Source organism: Lynx rufus, unplaced genomic scaffold (genome assembly GCF_022079265.1).
Source record: "Lynx rufus isolate CCGP_SWC_20201006 ecotype Redwood Valley unplaced genomic scaffold, mLynRuf1.p SCAF_28, whole genome shotgun sequence".
Classification (NCBI taxonomy): Eukaryota; Metazoa; Chordata; class Mammalia; order Carnivora; family Felidae; genus Lynx; species Lynx rufus.
Window position 1 is genome coordinate 6,954,139 of NW_025814843.1, and position 21,289 is coordinate 6,975,427.

A 21,289-nucleotide genomic window follows, 5' to 3' on the forward strand; every position below is an offset into this window, starting at 1 on the left:
AGCCCCTCCGCTCCTCGGGCTTAGCGTCCTGTGCCTCTCAGTTCAGCTGATACTTTTTGGGTAGCCTTCCGGCTTCCCATCCAGCCAGTCGTGCGTGAATGGTTACAAGTTTCTCTACCATAAATGCTATGAGTATTGACTTAATGATTTAAAACGTTACCCCCCTCCTAACTTTGGGGCCCAGTCTGAGCCTGTCGGGTGTGCTGGGTAGCGTGAGTGGCCCTCTGTCCTCCTGAACCACTCCCAGGACTTTAAAGTGACTGTGTCCCAGAGAAGGGGACGGCAAGAAGGGGAACCTCAGAATCTCCTGCCAGGTGAGCCGGTCTACAGAGCCCGTCTTGCTGTCCCAGCAGCGTCCTGGTGGGAAGCCAGGAGCTGAGCAGATGCGCACTGTGTGGCGGGGCCCTCCCCGGCCAGCCCCTCCCCGGGGCCATCAGGTCGCTCCCCTTTCTGAACTCTGTCGCCGTCCCCTCGCCCCCTGATCTCACCACCTTCTTCTTCTACCTACTTGTCTTAACACTGTGCTTCACAGACGGCTCATCCCAAGGATCACCTGGCTGCCGCTTGAAGATACAGGCGACCAGGCCAGTCTGGGGGCCTGTCCTAATGAGACTGGGTTTAGAGGACAGCGTTTTAGAGGGTCTGCTCTCGGGCGCCTGGGGGGCTCAGTCGGTTGAGTGTCTGACTCTTGACTTCGGCTCAGGTCGTGATCTCATGGTTCGTGGGTTCGAGCCCCGCACAGGGCTCTGCGCTGACAGTGTGGAGCCTGCTTGGGATTCTCTCTCTCCCTCTTTCTCTCTGCCCTTCTCCCGTTCTCTCTCTCAAAATAAATAAACTTAAAAAAATAAAAAAAAAGTGTTCTCCAGCTCACAGAGGGACCAGGAGGAAAAGGCCACAAATGCACAGCTGTCCTGACTGCTTGTGGGTCAGTGTTCTGTCACTGCCTTCCGAAACTCACCATACCCCACTTACTCGCCTGCGTGGACCCTCTGCTCCGGCCAAAGCAGGTAGCTCCTAGAGCAGGGCTAGGGTTCCTCTTTTGGAACCGGTGGAAGATTCTTCTCCTTGTCCCCACCGGTTTCTCCCCTGCCCCCTCCAGCCACTTCTCCTCTGGGGCCTTCCCTCCTCCCACGGCTCTCTGTGCATCTTGTGTTGGGATCTGCCCGTGTGCTCCTTCTGGAGAGGAAGGCCCCCCTTTCGGTCTCCCTGCGCCCACCGGCATGGAGTGCTGAGACCTGTCCAGGGCGCTCATCGGTCAGCTGTGCTTGAACCAGACTGGGGAAGGCAAGCAGAAACGTCCTCACCCACCCCTTCCTCTGCCCGCAGGCACACTCGGGGATTCACCCAACCCCAGTCACGGCTCTCGGAAGTAACACGACTGAATGGATTGGAAGATGGATGGGTAAGTGCACTGCACAAATTGCACGGATTTGATAAGCTAAGGCTACAGCAAAGCTCCTGGAGGTAATTACCAAGAGAGACCTGTGTACCACAGTCACGGACCTGCATAATGTGACAGGCAAAGGCCTTGCTCACATTCGAGACCGTTCTATGAAACTCTGTGTTTCATTTGATCACAAGCTGGCACATAATTTGGAAACACGACCAAATACGGGCTTTGACACGCCTGTCCTTTCTCCTTGTTTCCCTCCATCTAAACTGGCAGGCAGGGGTGGGGAGAAGGAAATGAACAGATAAAAAAAAACCAAACCCACTAACGTAGATTTTGCAGGCTGTCTCATAGTTTCTATGTGACTACTTGTGACAAGATGCGCGGCTGTTGTAACCGTGGCTGTGTGACTCCAAGAGCCGCGCCCCAGGCCGCGGGTCACACCGCGGACCTCCGGGCCCGGCCGAGCATTCGCTGCCAGCTTCTCTTCCATCTGAAAGTGCCAGTGTAAACGGACCGCAGTCCCCTTCCTCAGCTCCTGAACAGCAGCCTGCCCTCCCATTCAGCTGTCATCGAGGTGCACGGTCCGTCGGGGTCCACGCCAGGCCCCTGAACAGTTCTCTGCTGGTACGTAAACTTGTTTGAGTCACTGGGGGCAGAAACCGCAGACTCCTTCGTTGCTCAAGAGGTAGGAAGAGCCTGTGCGATGACCTTGGATCTCTCAATCCAACCTTGACGTTGTCAAAGGTGAACATTCTCCCCTTTCCCCCGATGGGGCCATAATAGTCATCAGCTGATACTCTGGGGGCACTTCCTACACACCAGGGATGGTTCTAAACATTCTATGTGGATCAGCTTACTTAGTCCTTCCCCAAAGCCTTATGAAGCAGGACCATTACGCCTGTTCTACGGGCGAAGAAGCTGAGACACAGTGAGACGTAAGTCACTTCGCTAGGGCCACACGGCAAAGCACAGGGGCTGGGAGGCGACCCCAGGACCGTCTAGTTCTAGAACCTGTTCTTTTTTTTTTTTTTTTTTAACGTTGATTTATTTTGAGAGAGAGAGAGAATCCCAAGCAGGCCGCGCACTGTCAGCACAGGGCCTGACGCGGGGCTCGAACTCACACACTGAGCTGAGGTCAAGAGTCGGACGCTCAGCCGACAGAGCCGCCCAGGCGCCCCTAGAACCTGTACTTTTATTGAGCGCTGCTTTGACCCCCATGGAAGCAACTTCTCCTATGTCAGTAGAAGGCACCGGGCTGGGGAGACCCTCTCCTTGCTCCTCGGAGTGTGGTCTCCTGGGGGGCTCCGAGCCAGCCGGGCTCATTCCACCCTCGCAGCTGCATGCTTTCGGAGCCTTGCGTCTTGACCTCCCTGCAGCCCAGCCAGACCCTGGCGTCTGGAAGCCACACCTCCCCGGGCACTCAGATCGCTCTAGGACGGCTCTCCAGCGCCCCAGTCCGCGGGAGCCCCCTCTCCCCAGGGGGGTCCGGCCGTGTCCTCCGGCGGTGCCCCTTCCCACCAAGACCTCACCCACCGTACCTTTAAGCCGAGGGCCAGCTCCCTCAGCGAGCGCTGGATCTCTCCGGTGAGGATGTTCATCCGCTCACACTCCTGGAAGGCAACGACGATGTAAGGGCTGTGCTCCTCCACTCTGGCCATCAGCTCCGGCATGTTGAACTCGTCTGTCACTCGCTCCAGTATTTCTTCCAGGAGGACCTTGACCTGGCCCGTAACAGGAAACACAGGGTGAAGAAGGGGCTCTAACTCTCCAGGACTCCATTCCCCTGCGATACGGCGGTCAGGACGCCCGTCAGCCATCCCCCGCCATACTCTCGCATGGTCTACTGCCTTCAGAGTTTCCATGAGGCCGCCCTGCAGTTTCTGTCCTTGGGTCCTGGAAGAAGCATCCCCATCCAACACGTGAACCTCCTCCCCAGCCCCATGCTTCCTTTGGCCACACAAGCCATCAGCTAATTAGACCACGGGAGCCAGAACCACCAGGGTGTCTCTCCCGGAAAGTTGGAAAGGAAGCACTCAGATCCTGTGTTGTTTGGGGGCAAGCGCTTGGAGGCTGAGTCTGCCATTTTGAAGTAAATGAATAAGCCCAGGAGGTCTGTCAGCAGAGAAAGAAAAACGGAACAAGTACAGTCATAATAGAACATGTAGCCAGCGGAGAGGGAGGGAGGGGGCCAGAGAGCCGGGCTCCTGGCACACTGTTCTGCCCATTGTCCCCCCTCTTCTGTAACAGGTCCCCGTCTCCACCTGGGAAATCCCCTCCTCCTCACTGTTTTGGGGTACAGTCACAGAGCCCGATCCTCCCATGATCTAAGTAGGCCAACCAGATTATCACTCCCAGGAGCACAAAAATTTGAATCTCTGGCCCAAGATTCAGGGGCAGAAAGTGGCTAGAGCCACTGGGATATCTGTCCTTCCTTCGGTCAGTTCCTTTTGACAGAGTGGGCTATTTCTTGCCCATTTCAGCAAAATTAGTCTCTGTTGCTTACAACCAAAGAGCCTCGGCTGAGTTAATACCGTTCTGTTACGCATTACCCACGCGAGTGCAAGCAAGCCATCTAGGTCTCCATCTTTTTATCTATAAAAATTTCCAAGAGCATCTTTCTCCATCTCCCTTCCCCGCCCCCCCCCACCAACTCCCAGGGGCTGATGCAGAGATCAAATTGAGTGAACTGATGCATGTGGCAGCATCTGAAAGCTATACAGACCTACAGAAAGGGTTATTAATATTCACTCTGCCTTGTATTGTTAGCACACAATACATTCTCTAGGAAAAGAGCTGATGTCTGAAAAGGGAAAGTAAAACCTTATCTCCCTGTCACAAAGGGGTCTCTGGTGCTGTCACAGCAAAAACCAGAACGGAATTTTACCCGTACCTGAGAGCTGTTGCCAGGGGTAGAAGACAAATGGCTAAAATTATATCCTATTTCTATCTCCGGGGCTGAACTTGGAGAAACAGCCCTATATCGGACATCACGCACAAAGAGATGAAAAGATAGGCTGCAGGCGCTGTCCCCAAAATACACCGGACACGGAGAAAGAGACTTCTCCCGTGTCCTGATCCGTCCGAGCAGATCTGGAGGCCAGGCCTGAGGACGAGCAGGATCGCTAGGGAAGGGAGCAGGTGCACAGACACGGAGAAGCCCGCGGGCCCCTCCGTGGGAGGAGAGGGTTGCAAGGGATGTGGTCTGATTGTTTCCACAAGCGAACGTCTCTGCCTTTTTGTTGTCCTTTTTGAGCAATCTGTTTCCCATAAAAATCTAAGCGTTACAGATATTCATTACAAACAAAACCCTCTCACAATTCTTCCCTCAAAGGGGGGGGGGGGAAGAATCACTGTTAACTGTTACTTTATGATTCCTGCAGATGTCCTTGATGCATATAACCATCCATCCATTATCCCCCACGCATCAGTTTTGTCTGTCTGTCCTGTCTTCACTCCTCGCTCCCTCCTTTCTTTCCATATATCACCAAGGGAGTCCTGTCATACTTGCTTTTCGTCTTATAATAAATCCTGCACACGCTATCTTGTTAGTATATATGGACTTGCCTTATTTTTTGTAGCTGTATATATACTGTTACATATATAATAAATAGTGTATAGTAGATATTATTTTGCTGTTTGGGATGGATATCTGGGCTGCTTATCATTTGTACGACTGCGGTCAATCCTGTAATAAACAAACATACCATGAAATCTGTGTACTTTGGAGTCTTTCCACTGGTTGAATGCCTAGAAACAGAATTCTGGGTAAAAAAAAGTGTGAACATTTTAAATTTTAGCAGCTGTTGTTCTGGAAGGTAAGGGTCCACCAACAGAGAGAATGTCGGTTTTCTCGTGCCCTCACTGCTGCATACGGTCACTTTTAATTTTTTATTTATTTCACTAAATTTTTAGTGTTTTACTTATGTTTGAGAGAGAGAGAGGGAGAGAGAGAACACTAGCTGGGGAGGGGCAGAGAGAGAGAGGGAGACACAGAATCCGAAGCAGGCTCCAGGCTCTGAGCTGTCAGCACAGAGCCCGACGCGGGGCTCGAACTCACGGACTGCGAGATCATGACCTGAGCCGAAGTCAGACGCTCAACCGACTGAACCACCCAGGCGCTCCTAATTAATTTTTAAATTATTTTCGTTTGAGAGAGAGTGAGTGTGCACAAGTGGGGACGGGGGGAGCAGAGGGGAAAGAGAATCTTAAGCAGACTCCGTGCTCAGTGCAGAGCCTGATGCAGGGTTTGATCCCACAACCCCGGGATCATGACCTGAGTCGAGATCAAGAGACTCTCAACCCACTGAGCCACCCCTTGATATTATCACTTCTAAAACTCTTTGCCATTAGGTGGAAAATGATATCTCACATACCTTCATTTAGTCGGGAGGGACATTGACAATCCTGTGCTATTTTTTTCGGCCCTTCGAATAACTGTGTGAATTTCTTTTGTGTCCGTCTGTCCCCATCTTCTGTCCTTCTCTCGTCCTCCACATGTAAGAACTTTTCATGTGTTAGTGAGATCCGCCCACTTCCCAGTGTCTGTGCTGCAGAGAGGTTCTCCTAGCTGCTCTCTGACTTCATTCACGAGGTTTGTTTGCTTTGCAGATCTGGTTTTAAATTTTTTCCAGTCACCAAATGTGTCAATCTTTATAGATTCTGAGCTGCTTTTTTTAAAAGAAGGTTTGATAATGCCCTCCTCTTTGTAAGATCACAAAAGCATTCACCCAAGTTTTCTTTTAGTACTTTTTATGTTTTCATTGAAACATATTTAAATGCAGCCATCTGTGATATAAGGAGGGAGGAAACCTGCTTCGCTTTTCTCCAGATGACTAGTCAGTTGTTCGACACCAGCAAAATCCAGCAGTCAAGGGCAAATGGGGGAAACAGGAAAGGGTGTATGTCCAAGGGAGGCCGCTGGAGCCAGCGTGATGGGCTGGGTTGTGTCCCCCTAAAACTCATCTATGGACATCCTCCCCTCCACAATGTGACTGTGTTTAGAGACAGGGCCTTTAAAGAGGTGACTGAGTTAAAATGAGACTATTGAGGGGCACTTGGGTGGCTTAGCTGGTTGAGCGTCCGTCTTCGGCTCAGGTCACAATCCCACGGTTCGTGGGTTTGAGCCCCGTGTCGGGCTCTGTGCTGACAGCTCAGAGCCTGAAGCCTGCTTTGGATTCTGTGTCTCCCTCTCTCTGCCCCTCTCCTGTTCATGCTCTCTCTCTCTCAAAAATAAACAAACATTAAAAAAAAAGAAAAAGAGGGGCGCCTGGGTGGCTCAGTCAGTTAAGTGTCCGACTTCAGCTCAGGTCACGATCTCGCAGTCTGTAAGTTCGAGCCCCGCGTTGGGCTCTGGGCTGATGGCTCAGAGCCTGGAGCCTGCTTCCGATTCTGTGTCTCCCTCTCTCTCTGTCCCTCCCCCGTTCATGCTCTGTCTCTCTCTCAAAAATAAATAAACGTTAAAAAAAAATTAAAAAAAAAAAAAAGAAAAAGAAATACTCTTTGGGTGAACTAGAAAAGCAAACCACTGGGGCATCTGGGTGTTTCAGTTGGTGAAGCGCCCGACTTTGGCTCAGGTCATGATCTCACAGTTTGTGGGTTTAAGCCCTGCATCGGGCTCTCTGCCATCAGTGAGGAGTCTGCTTCAACTTCTGTCTCCCTCTCTCTCTGTCCCCGCCCTCTCAAAAATAAATAAACATTAAAAAAGAGGGGAGTCTCGGTGGCTCAGCCGGTTCAGCATCCAACTTCGGCTCAGGCCGTGATCTCATGGTTTGTGTGTTTGAGCCCCGCATTGGGCTCTGCACTGGTAGCGTGGAGCCTGCTTGGGATTCTCTCTCTCCCTCTCTCTCTCTGCCCCTTCCCAGCATGCACACACTCTTTCTCTCAAAAATAAATAAACTGAAGGAAGGAAGGAAGGAAGGAAAGAAAGAAAGAAAGAAAGAAAGAAAGAAAGAGAGAGGGAGGAAGGAAGGAAGGAAAGAAAGAGAGGGAGGAAGGAAGGAAGGAAAGAAAAAAAAAAGAAAGAAAAAAGAAAAGAAAGGAGAAAGAAGAAAGAAAGAAAGAAGGAGGAAGGAAGGAAGAATGAAAGAAAGAAAGAAAGAGGAAAGAAGGAAAGAAAAAGGAAGGAAAGAAAGAAAGAAGAAGGAAGGAAAGAAAGACAAAGAGAAGAAAGAAAGAAAGAAAGAAAGAGAAAGGAAGGAAGGAAAGAAAGAAAGAAGAAAAGGAAGAAAGAAAAAGAAAGGGAAAGAGGGAGGAAGGAAGGAAGGAAAGAAAGAAAAAAAGAAAGAAAGGGAAAGAGGAAGGAAGGAAGGAAAGAGAGGAAAGAAGGAAAGAAAAAGGAAGGAAAGAAAGAAAGAAGAAGGAAGGAAAGACAAAGAGAAGAAAGAAAGAAAGGGAAAGAGAGGAAGAAAGGAAAGAAAGAGAAGAAAAGGAAGAAAGAAAGAAAGAAAAAAGAAAGAAAAAGAGAGGAAGGAAGGAAAGAAAGAGGAAAGAAGGAAAGAAAAAGGAAGGAAAGAAAGAAAGAAGAAGGAAGGAAAGAAAGACAAAGAGAAGAAAGAAAGAAAAGAAAGAAAGAGAAAGAGAGGAAGGAAGGAAAGAAAGAAAGAAGGAAAGAAAAGAAAGAAAAGAAAAAGAAAGAAAAGGAAAGAAAGAAAGAAAGAAAGAGAAAGAAAGAAAGAAAAGGAAAGAAAGAAAGAAAGAGAAAGAAAGAAAAGGAAAGAAAGAAAAGAAAGAAAAGACAGAAAGAAAGAAAGAAAAAAAAGGAAAGGAAAGAAAGAAAAAGAAAAGAAAGAAAAGAAAGAGAAAGAAAGAGAAAGAAAAGGAAAGAAAGAAAAGAAAGAAAAAGAAAGAAAGAAAGAAAGAAAGAAAGAAAGAAAGAAAGAAAGAAAGAAAGAAAAGGAAAGAAAGAAAGAAAGAAAGAAGAACGAACGACAAGCAAACCACGAAACCCAACGGCAGGGGCTTCCTGTGATTTAAACAGAGGACCAGCCTGGCGGGTCAAGGCCGCACCAGCCGTGTGCGAGGGGCGGCTGTGCACAGTGTGGTCTGCGTGCGCCCTGCCAACGCGGCCAGCGGGAAGGGGCGTCTCGCTGTGCCATCCTCGGCTCCCCGGAAGGATCTCGAGCGGTCCGTCCACGTACCTTTTCTTCCCGCGTGGCCCCTGCTCCCTCTCCGGCGTGGCCGTCCCGCGGCTGCAGCTCCAGGACCGTGCGAAAGAGCTTCTCCGAGGTCTGGGTCAGGAAGCCGATCTCGGCGTTGGGGTGCAGGCCGTAGAGGTGGGGCGACTCTGCCGGCAGCTCGGCATCAATGTACTGGAAGTCGGGGGCAAGCTCGCTCAAACACAGGCCGAGACGTGTCTCCCGTCTGCCATCTCCCACTCCGGGTCGTCCTCTGAGGGACGGCGGTGGGTCACAGCAGGCGTGAGGCACCCGCGTCCCTCTGGCCCTCCAGGCGGACGCCGTTCACCAACACCTGCTGAGACGTGGACATGTTCTCCGCCTCCCGGTGACATCCTTTCTGCCAGCCTCGCCTCGACACCATCTGGTTTTGTGCGCCAGGCCGCTTTTCCGGAAATTCCACGCCCACGGGGCCATGCTCCTTTTGCAGAAGCTTGGAGGACTTGATCCCTCTCCAGTCTGCCCTGCTCCTGCCGCTCCCTGGTCTACACCTGTCCCTCCACACACACGGAGGGACTTCTCAGGGTCCTTAAGAAATACGGATCCCTTCCTGGTATGTCACTCAAGCTCTCCCAGGGCCCCGGCCCCCTTGCCCTTAAACTCCTTCCCCCCCCCCCCCCCGCATTTATCTAAATCAGAGATAACAAACCTAAATGCAAATATGGGACCACAGATGCAAAAGAGAGCTTGTGGGACAAGGCGAGGTTCGCTGATAACCAGGGAATTGGGCCCCTGGCAAAAATTACTTGAATTAGAAACATGTTTTTAATCGTGCCATCCAGGCAATGCACCCCTACGGTTGCTTAGGCTGGGTCCCCAGCTTTGAAGGCTCCCTTTCCTCTCCGGATGTTCTGAGCGCCCTTTCTAGTTCTTTCCACTACACAGTGAGAAAGTGCCCCTCAAGGTTGGTTCCTAATTTGCTTTTGATGATTTCTTGGTGTGAGCATCCTCGAGTCTAAGTGAAAGACTGCTCATCCCTCAAAGGCAAACTTGTGTATTTATTTTTGTATTTCTTCTGGCCCCCAGCACACTCCTGAACTCTTGGTAGGTGCCCTGTAACCACTTATTAACTGGTGGATTAAAGATAGATGTAAAGGGGCGTCTGGGTGGCTCAGTCGGTTGAGCGTCTGGCTTCGGCTCAGCTCATGATCTCGCAGTTTGTGAGTTACAGCCCCGCATCGGGCTCTGTGCTGATGGCTCAGAACCTGGAGGCTGCTTCGGATTCTGTGTCTCCCTCTCTCTCTGACCCTCCCCCACTCACACATTCTCTCTCAAAGATAAACATTAAAAAAAAGAGAGGTGTAAAGAAAATCCTCACTTGTTTTGAAGTGTGCAAACCACACCGTTTTTGCCCATTTCTGGCTCCAGCCTCTTGTTGGACTGCCCCGTGGACACTAGGGGGTGCTCTTGCACAAATTTCTTGGCTAAAGCCCCGAAGCCTTTTGGTAAAGTAGTTTAAAAATTATCTTTTTTTAAAAAATTTAAATCCAAGTTAGTTAACATACAGAGTAGTCTTGGCTTCAGGAGTAGAACCCAGTGATTCATCTCTTACCTACGAAGCTCAGTGTTCAGCCCGACAAGTGCCCTCCCTAATCCCATCCCCCATTTATCCCATCCCCCCACCACCCCACATTCCTCTTATTTTCTTTTTTTTTTTTTTTTAAAGTTTATTTATTTTTGGGACAGAGAGAGACAGAGCATGAACGGGGGAGGGGCAGAGAGAGAGGGAGACACAGAATCGGAAACAGGCTCCAGGCTCTGAGCCATCAGCCCAGAGCCCGACGCGGGGCTCGAACTCACGGACCACGAGATCGTGACCTGGCTGAAGTCGGACGCTTAACCGACTGCGCCACCCAGGCGCCCCTCCTCTTATTTTCTTTAAATAGCCTTACCATTTTAAATTTCTTTTCATAGGTCCAAGGTTTTCTGCATTGAATGACTTTGACATCTTATCTTTTTAAATTTTATGAATTCACACACACAAAAAAAAATTTTTTTTAAGTTTGTCGTTAATGTCTTGATGACCGGTATTTCCTTTAAGTTTGGTATTCAAAGTTATTTTAGGCATGTTCAAAGTCAAGCGGCAAAAAAGATTTTTTTAAAAAATTATCTTCTAATCTATCTCCCGTGGCAGCCTAAATGGGCAAAGATGGGCACTTTAAAAATAGCTGTGGCCACAGTGAAATGAGAAGTCAGAGAGCTCTCTGGGAATGTGTGTGTGCACATGGGTGTGTGTGTCTGTGTTCACAGCAGCCCTCAGAGAACAGCGGGGCTAAGTGATCTGCCCACAAGCTCCTGTCCCTCTGAAGATACCTAGAATCACTAATATAAACTTTACCCAAAGTTGGCTAAATTCTGAACCTGGAATTTTCTTCCTAATGGCTTTGTCAATATCTTGGATGAAAGCAATCTAATGAAAGCCCCAGATGTTATTTGTTAGAAAAAGAGCGACAAATAGAATTATTGAACCAAGCATCAAGAATAGAAAGATCTCCAAAAGCTCAATTGTTATCACTAATTTGAGGCGAGGCACCCAACAGCTCTCAAACCGAACAGGGCAAACCTGGGGCTGAGAACCGAACTCCATATGAGCTCTGTTCTTTATTTTTGTATTAAAAAAACCATTTTTTCCCACCTTTGTTTCTTTTTTTGAAGGATAGAGAGACAGAGCGCGAGCAGGGGTAGGGGGCAGACAGAGAGGGAGACACAGAATCCGAAGCAGGCTCCGGGCTCCGAGCTGTCAGCACGGCGCCCGACGGGGGGCTCGAACCCACGAACCTCGAGATCATGACCTGAGCTGAAGTTGGATGCTCAACCGACTGAGCCACCCGGGGGCCCCTGAGCTCTGTTCTTTAGGCCATTCCTCCCTGGCCCTGTGTGTGCATCCTGGTCCTGCAGAACAGAATTGAAGGAAGGCCCAGGTCCCGTATGAGCAGAGCCTTACCTGATGGTAACCAGTGTAGTCCAGGTTGCCCGGGAGTGGGAACCCAGGTGCCAGGCACAGCTCTCCTTCTAGCATTTCCGGTCTGATGAATTCCTCCAGATAGGTCCTGCAGAGCCTCCGGTCCCAGTCGTCTGTGATGTGGCCTCCATACATGATCTCTCCAAAGAGGTAGCGCAGATCATCATAGGGGACCTGGGACACAGGGAAGAAAGACCTCCGCACAGACATCGGGGCTGCCCCGACGCGTGGACAGAGTGTCAGCCGCAAGATGGGATGCCTCTCAAATTAGAAGCAACGCTTTCTTCACCTGCATACCCCTAGTGCCCCGAAGAGTCCGGCACGCCTGGGAGCTCACGAGATGCTTGAGAAGTTACAGCCAAGGGTGAGGAGAGGCAAGGTGCCAACCCCCTTGCCTATATGCCAACCCTCTTCCACGGTCATTAACTGTGGCAATCAAGTCAGGCTTTACCTACAAGTCCTTTAAATAAGCAAATGTCAAATGGAATAAAGGAAGGACCAGGATACTTGTCTGTCTAATCTCCTGCCATTACTTAGCGTATTAATTTATGGTCTCCTTCCAAAGTTCAAAGTGAATGAAATAGAGCACGAAAGTCACGATATTGGAGTCAGGCGGGAAACCACTTGGGGAAAGCCATGTCTCAGCGCAGGAAATGAGGAGACGGCGCTATGGGGGCAAGGGCCGTGGAGCTGGGGGCAGAGGAGTAGCTTAGGGCTTCTGGGCCTGATTCATGTGCCCCACCAGGAAGGGGAGGTGGCCTTTGCTGATACTATGTTTGGCCTGCTAACTAGAAGAGCCTTCATGGTCTACACATTCCCTTAAATGGTGTTCTTGGCTGATTAAACTGGGAACTTGTATCAGGTGAGCATGGGGTCTCTTCTGCCAATCCACAACACCCCACAATGCCGCAGGCGCACAGGGGTGGTCTGGTGGGCCCTGGGACAAAGAATCACACCGGGCGTGAGTCACCAGTTTGGTCTCCTGAGCTTTCCTGGCCCTGACATCCCGTGGTGCTCTTTTTGGCCTCCCGCTGGCCCCGGGCTGGTCCTTCCTCCCTCTACTTGGAGAGGGTCTAGATGGTCCCCAGCGTGTGCCCCCTTTACCCTGTGCCGATGCGACATCATCCTTCTGAGAGATGGCCCTCCCCGCCTCCCCCTGTGCCGGCCGGGAACTTTACCTTTGCGTTGGCCTCCAGGAAGTTGTACAGCACGTTCACAGAGATGGTGAGGTCCCCAGTGTTGAAGGGGTAAGGGCAGTTCCATCCCTGAGGCCCAAACTTTCGTCTCTCCGCCACCACCCCGTGAAAGTAACAAAGAGCAAAGAGGATGCTCTTAAACTCCGTCTCCCGGGAGCACATCTCCAGCGTGTCCTGAAAGGAAAGCGTTGCCTCCAGTGTTAGCAAAGACCTGCCGTTGTGCAGCACAGAGCAGGGTGTGGGTTATGGCGGCCGGAAGTCATGCTGGACGAGGTCACTGTACATCCTGGTTAGGTTTTTGAGCCACAGTAGGAATGCAGGTCGCGCTGTGGGTCAGCGTGGGCTCACGGTTTGAGGGGACCTTGCAGAGGGGCTGGGTTCTAGATTAGAATCTGAGTTAAGATTTAGGTTCAGGTGATGACAGGGCTTGCTTTACAGTTAATGTTGGCCCCCGTGGACATGCCAAGCATAGCTAACGGGAAACAGGGTAGTGGGTCCTGAGAGTTGTGTTGGTCTTAGGAGTATCGCTTTGTGCTGGGGTGTGCGTGGGGACTCCTACGGCATCATCTCTGATTTCTCCCCTTCCTGCTATGCTTTTCTTTCCTTTTTATTTTTTTTAAGGTTTTATTTATTTAATAAATAAATAAATAAATAAATAATATATAAGTAAATAATAAATGTCTGTACCCAACATGGGGCTTGAACTCATGACCCCGAGATCTCGAGTCGCGGGCTCTACCGACTGAGCCGGCCAGGTGCCCCACTTGCCACGCCTTGCTTGCCCGTCGTGGGACTGTCGTAGGTGTAATCGCTGCTTGTGTGGCTGAGGTTGCTGCTGAGGGAGGGACGGGACACGAGAGAAACAGAGGAGTGCTGCGCCCTTCACCGTAAACCTGACAGCATCAGAATAAAATAACCGTTCCCGATCAGCACGGCTAGCAGCGGTAAAAAGAGCTCCGTCCTGCAGTTTGTCCCTTAAATGGTTAAAATCGGGCTCTGAATTATAGGGGGTGTTCATGGGGGCCTTGGGTCCAGGGCACCCATAAAAGCAGAATGGAACAATTAAAACCCTTGCAAGCAGTGGATATACCCATAAGTCTGTCTCTTTCTCAGAATGAGTCACCGAAGGTCGCTCTCAATGGCCAAAGACCCAACGGTGGTGGGGACAGAATAGCCAGGGAAAGCCAGCACCCTTGGCATTTATTTCCCAGCGGCCTCATAGCCAAGGCTGGACAGGGGTTTGGCAGGGAGAGAGACCCAAGGACAAGGGTCCGTGGGTAGTCTGACAAGATGAAGCCACGCAATGAATATAGGATAATAACCCTACAGAGGGATGATCTTGTATAATAAATCATTAGGAGATTTGGTACCTGAGGCAACTATGGCCCTTGTCCCCGGATCTGCCCAAGACCCTCAAGGCAAAATTGCTGAGAGCAGTCTGTGACTGTGCCCTTAGACGCAGCTTGCTAACTAACCGCATCCCCAATGCCTTTTTCTTTTCAATTGTTAATTAAAACCAAAAAATTCCTGGTGGAATACACACCATACAATCTGTCATCTGCACCATTTTGAAGCGAACATAGCTCCGTGGCATTGCGTATGTTCACCCTGTTGGGCAACCCAGTGCCTTTTCTGGGCGGAAGTGGTTTTGCTTGGAACGAGCTACCGCCTTCCGGGGAAAGAAGGCTATCGATTTCAAAGTTGAGAATGTAGATTTCCCCTATGTGGAATATAAGATGTAGAAAATTTAGAAGTTCTGACCTCTGGAACAGAGTACCTAGGGGATTAGTCAAGGCCTATTTAGGAAGAAAAATGTATTATTTTATTTTATTTTATTTTATTTTTATTTTACTTTATATTATATTATTTTATTTTACTTTATTTTATCATTTTACTTTATTTTATTTTATTTTTCTTTAACATTTTACTTTATTTTAAAATTTAAAAAGAAAGGAATGAAAATGCCCCTGGAAAAGAGAGCACCCTACTTTCCGCTTCATGTTGCAACGGGCAGGTGTTTCTTAACGAAAACAGCCTGAATCTCCTGGCCATGTTTCCCCATTCCCGGTTCTGGATTATGAGTGGGTCTGGGGGTTCGGATGGGAATGGAGTGAAAAAGAGGGCTGGACAAGTTTTGCTTCTCCTTCTCTTTCCTCTCCAAGTGGAACTGGAGCTTCCTCTCTAAGTGGGAGCTTTCCTTCCTCTCCAAGTGGGACTGCTTGATCCCCACACTACAAGGGGTATCATGCACTCAGTAAAAAAAAAAACAAAAAACCCTTCACATTAGGGGCCCTGGGTGGCTCAGTCAGTTGAGTGTCCGACTTCAGCTCAGGTCATGATCTCCTAGTTTGTGAGTTCGAGCCTCATGTCGGGCTCTGTGCTGACGGTGCAGAGCCTCCTTGGACTCTCTCTCTCCCTGCCTCTTCTCAGCCGACTCTCAAAATTAACAAATGAATAAAAATTTAAAAGAGAAAAATAAAACCCAAACCCCTTCATGTTAGTCTAAGTGAAACCAGGCCCCAAAGGGCCCTTAGTCCTGGTGGTTTATGTTGGGTTGGTGACAACAGGTGTCCTGTGGGACGGCCCGTTTCAGGGTTCCTAGATGACCCACTGGGGACTTGTGTCGAGTTAGAGCACGGGCTCTGCGAAGCCAGAGATACAAAGAGGATCATCGGAGAGGACAGATCCTAGAACCCTCCCCTTGGACTCCGCTGAGGCCCAGTGTGGCAGATGGACTTCAAGGTGGCCCCCAACCTCCCGGCCTTCACACCTTCGTGTATTCCCCTCCCCAGGATGGTGCAAATCCCTGAGGAAGAAGCTACCAGATGGCCTGCCTTCCGGAGAAGATGCAAAAAAGCCTGAGCTACGGACTTTGCAAGTGCGACTTCACACATGGAGTTAGTTACCCACCACCCTATTGTTGGTTTTCAATACACGCCCCACAACACGAGTCTTGGATTCCCAGTAATGGGCCTTCCAGTACCTACATCTGAGCCCGATGCCCTGCTATTTATTCCCAGTTCCATTGTAGCACAGTGTCCCCAGAGTGGCCTGTACATTGGGATCTTCTGGAGGGCTTGTTAGAACACAGATTCCTGGGCCCCACTCCAGAGTTTCTGATTCAGCAGGTCTAGGGTAGGACCTGAGAACTGGCATTTCTACCAAGTTCCCGGGCGCTTCTGCTGCCCTGGGGGCCACGCGTTAAGAGCCTAACATATGATTACGATCCCCACATCTGACACCTGGATTCTCTGGACCCTCGACATTCGAGATGCACGTAGATGTCAACTGTCACCGAGTGAACACGAGTGTCAACCCCCTGCTTGAAGACAGCATGCGACCGGTGTGTGACTTCAGATTTCTAGCAATGTGGCCCCTCTCCACCTTGGGATATTTAGGTGGCACGGAGGCTTGCGGAGAGCTCCCCCGTGCCTCTCGCTGAAGAAAGCCCACCCTAAGCTCAGCTCCCCCAGGTGTGTCTGGGAACTGAGAGTTGGGTTGCAGTCGGTGGGCGCTGGGAGGAGGCCAGTCACAAAGGGAATACGTTTCGCCCACGTGGCACTGCTCTGAGCCCAGTCACCCCCTCGCCATGCCCCCTCCGCCCCGACAGGTGCATGCTCTTCTAGCCCAGTTGAATCAGCTCTTTGGGGGGGGGGCGCTCTTCTCCCCTCCCTCCCCGGGGCTGTACCTGAGTGAAATTGTCCAGGGCCTTGTGTAGGTTGGTGTGCATGCCCGTGGGAGGCTCGTTGGTGATCTTGATGGAGTTTTCCAGGATGCCCTGGGGGATGATGTGGCCCTCAGGGGAGGGTGCTGGCTCCGCACTGATGAAGACCCTGAACTCTGGGTGGCTGTTCTCACTGTGTTCCTCCAGCTTCTTCTCCAGGGTGCTCAGCCACTTGGCCACCAGGTGGATGTTCTAGTGGGAAGGAAAGATCCCAACCACCCCCCACCCCCATGCAGGCATTTGCTTAGTTTTGTCAGCAGCAAACAGTTTCTGGAAGGCAGCTAGAGGAGGGACCTGGCCGTCAAATACAGCTCACTGCAGCAGGAATCTTGGGGTTCCCAGCAATGAGACCTGCCAGTATCTTGCAGCTGAACCCTATCTCTTGATATCCCAAGTCTCCTTGGCACATTGTTGTCAAACTGGACTGTGCATAGGAATCCGTCCCCCACCCCCATCTCCCCAGAGGGCTTCTTTTTTCTTTTTTCATTTTTTTTTAAACGTTTTATTTATTTTTGAGACAGGGAGAGACAGAGCATGAACAGGGGAGGGTCAGAGAGAGGGAGACACAGAATCTGAAACAGGCTCCAGGCTCTGAGCCGTCAGCCCAGAGCCCGACACGGGGCTCGAACTCACGGACCGCGAGATCGTGACCTGAGCTGAAGTCGGACGCTCAACCGACTGAGCCACCCAGGCGCCCCCCCGGAGGGCTTCTTAAAACGAAGATTCTTGAGCTCCAGCCCCGAGTATCTGATTCAGGGGGTCTAGGGTGGGGCCTGAGAATTTGCACTTCTAACAAGTTCCGGGTGATGCTGAAGATGTCGGTCCCCGGGCCACGCTTGAAGAGTCACACACACGGTCCACACGCTCCAAATCCAGATCACCACATCTGACACCTGCCTTACTTGGACCCTTGCTACACAAAAGCGGGGCCCGTGGACCAGCAAAGTTGGCATTACCTGGGGGCTAGGTGGGAACGCAGACTCTTCGGCCCCACCCAGACTTCCTGAATCGGCGCATTTTAATACAATCCTGCGGTGACTTGTGAGCATGTTACAGTTTGAAAAGCACTGATGTCAACTTCTCGTGGCTAGCTTTCTGGAGTCCCCTCGCCCTCTCTGCAAACCATTCTGCTCAGTGTGGCCCAACTTATCTTCCTAAAACACACGGGGGCATTTCGGCTCACATACTGGGAAGGCTTCCTGCTCCAAGAGCAAGCTCCTGTGTCTGGTCTTGGAGGCCTTCTCCTCCCCCCCCCCCCCCCCCCCCGTGGTTGCCATCTGTCTGTCTGGTCTAAGCCCACAGTTACTTCTTAGGGCTACTCTGCAGAATGCACCTTTCGCTCCGGAAAGGATAGCCGCTTGGCTTTGTTGCAATATGTTTCATTGTGATGGGCAGATAAAGGCGCCTCGGTAAATATTTGAGGAAGCCTGCTCGCAGAGCCTTAAATACACAGATTAGCACTGAGCACAGGACTCGGCCGCAGCAATCTGGCCTCTGAGTGCCGCTTTCTCTTCTATAAAAGGGGGAAGTAACATCGGCCATCCTTATTTCACAGAGTGGCTGCAAATAACTGACGGCAAAGGCAATGGGTTTGGAAGGGCTGGTGAAGTGAAAATTTGTTAGAGAATTCATTTATAATCACTCTGTCGGAGCTAAGACTTCAGCGGGCCGCCTGGAAAGCCGGGGCTCCGTTGGCCAGGCGGGGCGGGGGGGGGGGGAACCTTTCTTGTTTTATTTTTCCTTGCATTGATTTCTTCGTTGATTCTCCCGCCCAACGGGCTTTTGCTGGGTGTCTACTATGTTCGCGGGGGTGTGCTGGGTGCAGAAAGGTGATGGAGGAGGGGATCTCTCCTAAAGGGAATGTGGTGAAGGACGCGGTCGTGACATAAGTGCCTGTGCCACACCCAGGGCACTCTAGCAGAGGTGGCTGTAGGCCGTTTGGGAGAAAAGGGAACTGAGCCACTTGTTTCGCCCCGGCCCCAGCTCCCCCTGCAAGCTGCATAAAACAGCTTAAAAGAGTCCGACTTCGGCTCAGGTCATGATCTCACGGTTCGTGGGTTTGAGCCCCGCATCCGGCTCTGTGCTGATGGCTCGGAGCCTGGAGCCTGCTTCGGATTCTGTGTCTCGCCCTCTCTCTGCCCCTCCCCTGCTCGTGCTCTCTTTCTCTCTTTCTCTCTCTCTCTCAAAAATAAACAAACATTAAAAAACATTAAACTAGAGAGAGTGGCAGGGGGTTTGAGGGGCGAGGGACAAGGAGTTATGGAGAGGGGTGGGGAGAGCAGGACCACATAAGAGGGAAGGAGACAAGATTGGGCAGCGAGACGGGCAAGGGTGTGGAGGGAAAGGCAGGGGAGAGGGGTGGCAAGGTCAGAGGAGCCCAGAGACTGTCAGGTCCAGGCAGCTATGGGGTCAAGAATGACCCCCATCGGGGCAGAGGGGTCGTACCTGCAAAATAACCCAGTGACCTTTCTTGGCAGCCAGGTCCAGAGCAGCCTCAGCCACCACCTCCTGTCCTTGCCCCAAAGACACGTTGTGAAAGTTCCGGTTGTTGAAGGTGTAGCCGAGCTTTTTACCTGGAAGGGGTATAGAGCTGTCCTTAGAATCTCTTGGGCCCAGGATCTGTGTTGTCATAGGTCCACAAGGAACATTCGCCTGTCTCCCGGTCACTCCCCCAACACAGGCGTGTTTGAGCCTCGAGCCTCCTATGCTAACCCTCTTCCTACCCTCCGTTCGGGGACGGAGGGTGCATCTGCCAGCCTTCCGTCCCCAAACAGAAGGAAGCACCCAGCTAGACTTCAATGCTCCCCCCTCACACAACCCCCCCAGGATGGACAGCAATGTTGGTGATCTTCCTGGCAGCTTTCATCTGGAGACCAAGCGTTGGTCCGCTACCCTAGAGGGTGAACGGGCTCCCAGGCCAGCCAGCAGGTGGGTGTGGCCCCTTCTGACTTGCTTGGACCTCTGAATATATTCTCCCCCGAAATCTACTGGGAGGCGTGGCCAGTAGGGGGCAGGACCCAGGTAGTTCGGGCTTCCTGTACTTTACCCCATAACAGCCTCCTCCCATTTCCCCCAGCACGTAGACACGTTTGCTCTCGTCATGAGAGAGGTGATCACGTCTGAGAGCAGAGAAGCACACAAAGACATTAACCTTGGTAGGGAGGCCGGCCCGACTCTGCCCGGCTGTCTGCCGTGAGCCCAACACCAACGACGTTTAGAGCAATTATGTAAGATTCTTTAGACAAAGGGTCCTAAGAGTGAAGGAATTTCTTTCTAGGAAGATAAAGCACGTGAGAGACAAGAGAAGGAATTTAAAAGAGGAAAAGGATAACCACACGTCCTTAAACATTTCGTTTCAGGGCAACTGAAATCGAAGATGCATTCCGCTATGTGTGCAAGAACACTTAAAGAAAATGGTCAGTGCAGGATATTTCTTTAACATACTAAAAAAAAAAAAAAAGTACAGAATCTCCTTCGCAACTGTGTAAGAAAAAGCAGGAGGTTGACTTTTTTTTTTTTTTTGCAGTGAGGACCAGTTATGATAGATTCAGTCGAGATGGACCCAAGAAACACCCTTATTAAACACTATAAATCCTGGCTGGCGAGAGAACCGATGTCAGCTTTCGAACCGGCCAATATAAACAACTTATTCCAGAGAAAATACCGGGCTACAAGGCGCCGCGATTATTAGATCGCCTCCGAGATGTTCTGTCTCACAAAGGAGGCTGTCTCTTTTCTTTGTTAGCGAGAGGTAGGGGAAGAGGGGCGCTTCACGGGCCGCACAGGCTGTCGCGGGCAAAGTCCAGCGTGGTCCGGCCCGGATCAGCTCGCATGAGTCCGGCGAGGCTGATGGGGAGATGCCGACGACATTTACAAGGATTGAACGCTCACAGCCAGGAGGACTGTGGCACCGGCCGGTGCTGTGAGATGCCGGGGCAACCTTGCAGGGTCCCTCCATCTGCGACCGTGGGGCTGTCCAGACACCCTCCCGGGGCATCAGCAAGCCCCCCTCTCCTTCCACAGTCACGTTCTCTGGGGTTTCCACCTTCATACTGTTTTGCGCCGAGGCTCCCCCGCCCCCAGCCCCCCACTACCTTTAACTCATCTTTCCTTTTCTGATCTCCCTTCCTATTCTCCGTGGGGCAGTATCACCCAGAATGGTGTCCCATCTTTGCAGGGTGCTTCTTTGACCTCCCGTCCCTGAGGACCGTGGCACCTTCTGTGGCCCTCTCTTGGGCTCCCCAGATCCGTGGGGCTGGGAGGAAGGGAAATGTTTTTCTAGCCCACTCTTGTTCCTGGCAGGCTATTTCTTCCCATCCTCATATTAAAAACCCCTTTCCTGGGGCGCCTGGGGGGCTCAGTCGGTTGAGTGTCCGACTTCGGCTCAGGTCATGATCTCGCATTCAGTGAGTTCGAGCCCCACGTCGGGCTCGGTGCTGACAGCTCGGAGCCTGCAGCCTGCTTTGGGTTCCGTGTCTCCCCCTCTCTCTGCCCCTCCCCTGCTCATGCTCTGTCTCTCTCACTCCCCAAAATGAATAAATGTTAAAAAAAAAAGTTAAAAAACTCCTTTTCCTTTTAAAGCATATGCCACCTGCCTATATTGTCTACTAACTTCTATGTTCTCTGCCCTCCGCCAACTTCCCAGTGAGATTTGCCTTTATCGGGGGCTTTGGAATTCAGTCCAGAATCCTCCCCAAGTCCCATCTCATCACCATCCCAGTAAACCTCAGTGTTGCTACAGATGACTGAGCCAACATCCGGCCTCATGCTTCCTCATCTTCAAAGAACCTGACTCCATTCCGGTTCTGTTACACACCCCCGTGGCTGCACCCAGGACGTCAC

At 51.1% G+C, this 21,289-nt stretch overlaps 1 protein-coding gene across 1 annotated transcript in view; it reads right to left on the reverse strand.

The window, feature by feature from the left end:
• Window positions 1-21,289, reverse strand: part of DNAH9 (dynein axonemal heavy chain 9) — a 340,134-nt gene that overhangs the window by 23,080 nt on the left and 295,765 nt on the right. Inside the window, exons 62-67 of the mRNA XM_047089868.1 lie at window positions 18,893-19,020; window positions 16,412-16,639; window positions 12,706-12,897; window positions 11,510-11,701; window positions 8,530-8,700; window positions 2,932-3,114 (exon numbers count right to left, since the gene is read on the reverse strand). Coding sequence (XP_046945824.1) covers window positions 2,932-3,114; window positions 8,530-8,700; window positions 11,510-11,701; window positions 12,706-12,897; window positions 16,412-16,639; window positions 18,893-19,020 — 1,094 coding nt within the window. The remainder of the gene's footprint in view (window positions 1-2,931; window positions 3,115-8,529; window positions 8,701-11,509; window positions 11,702-12,705; window positions 12,898-16,411; window positions 16,640-18,892; window positions 19,021-21,289) is intronic.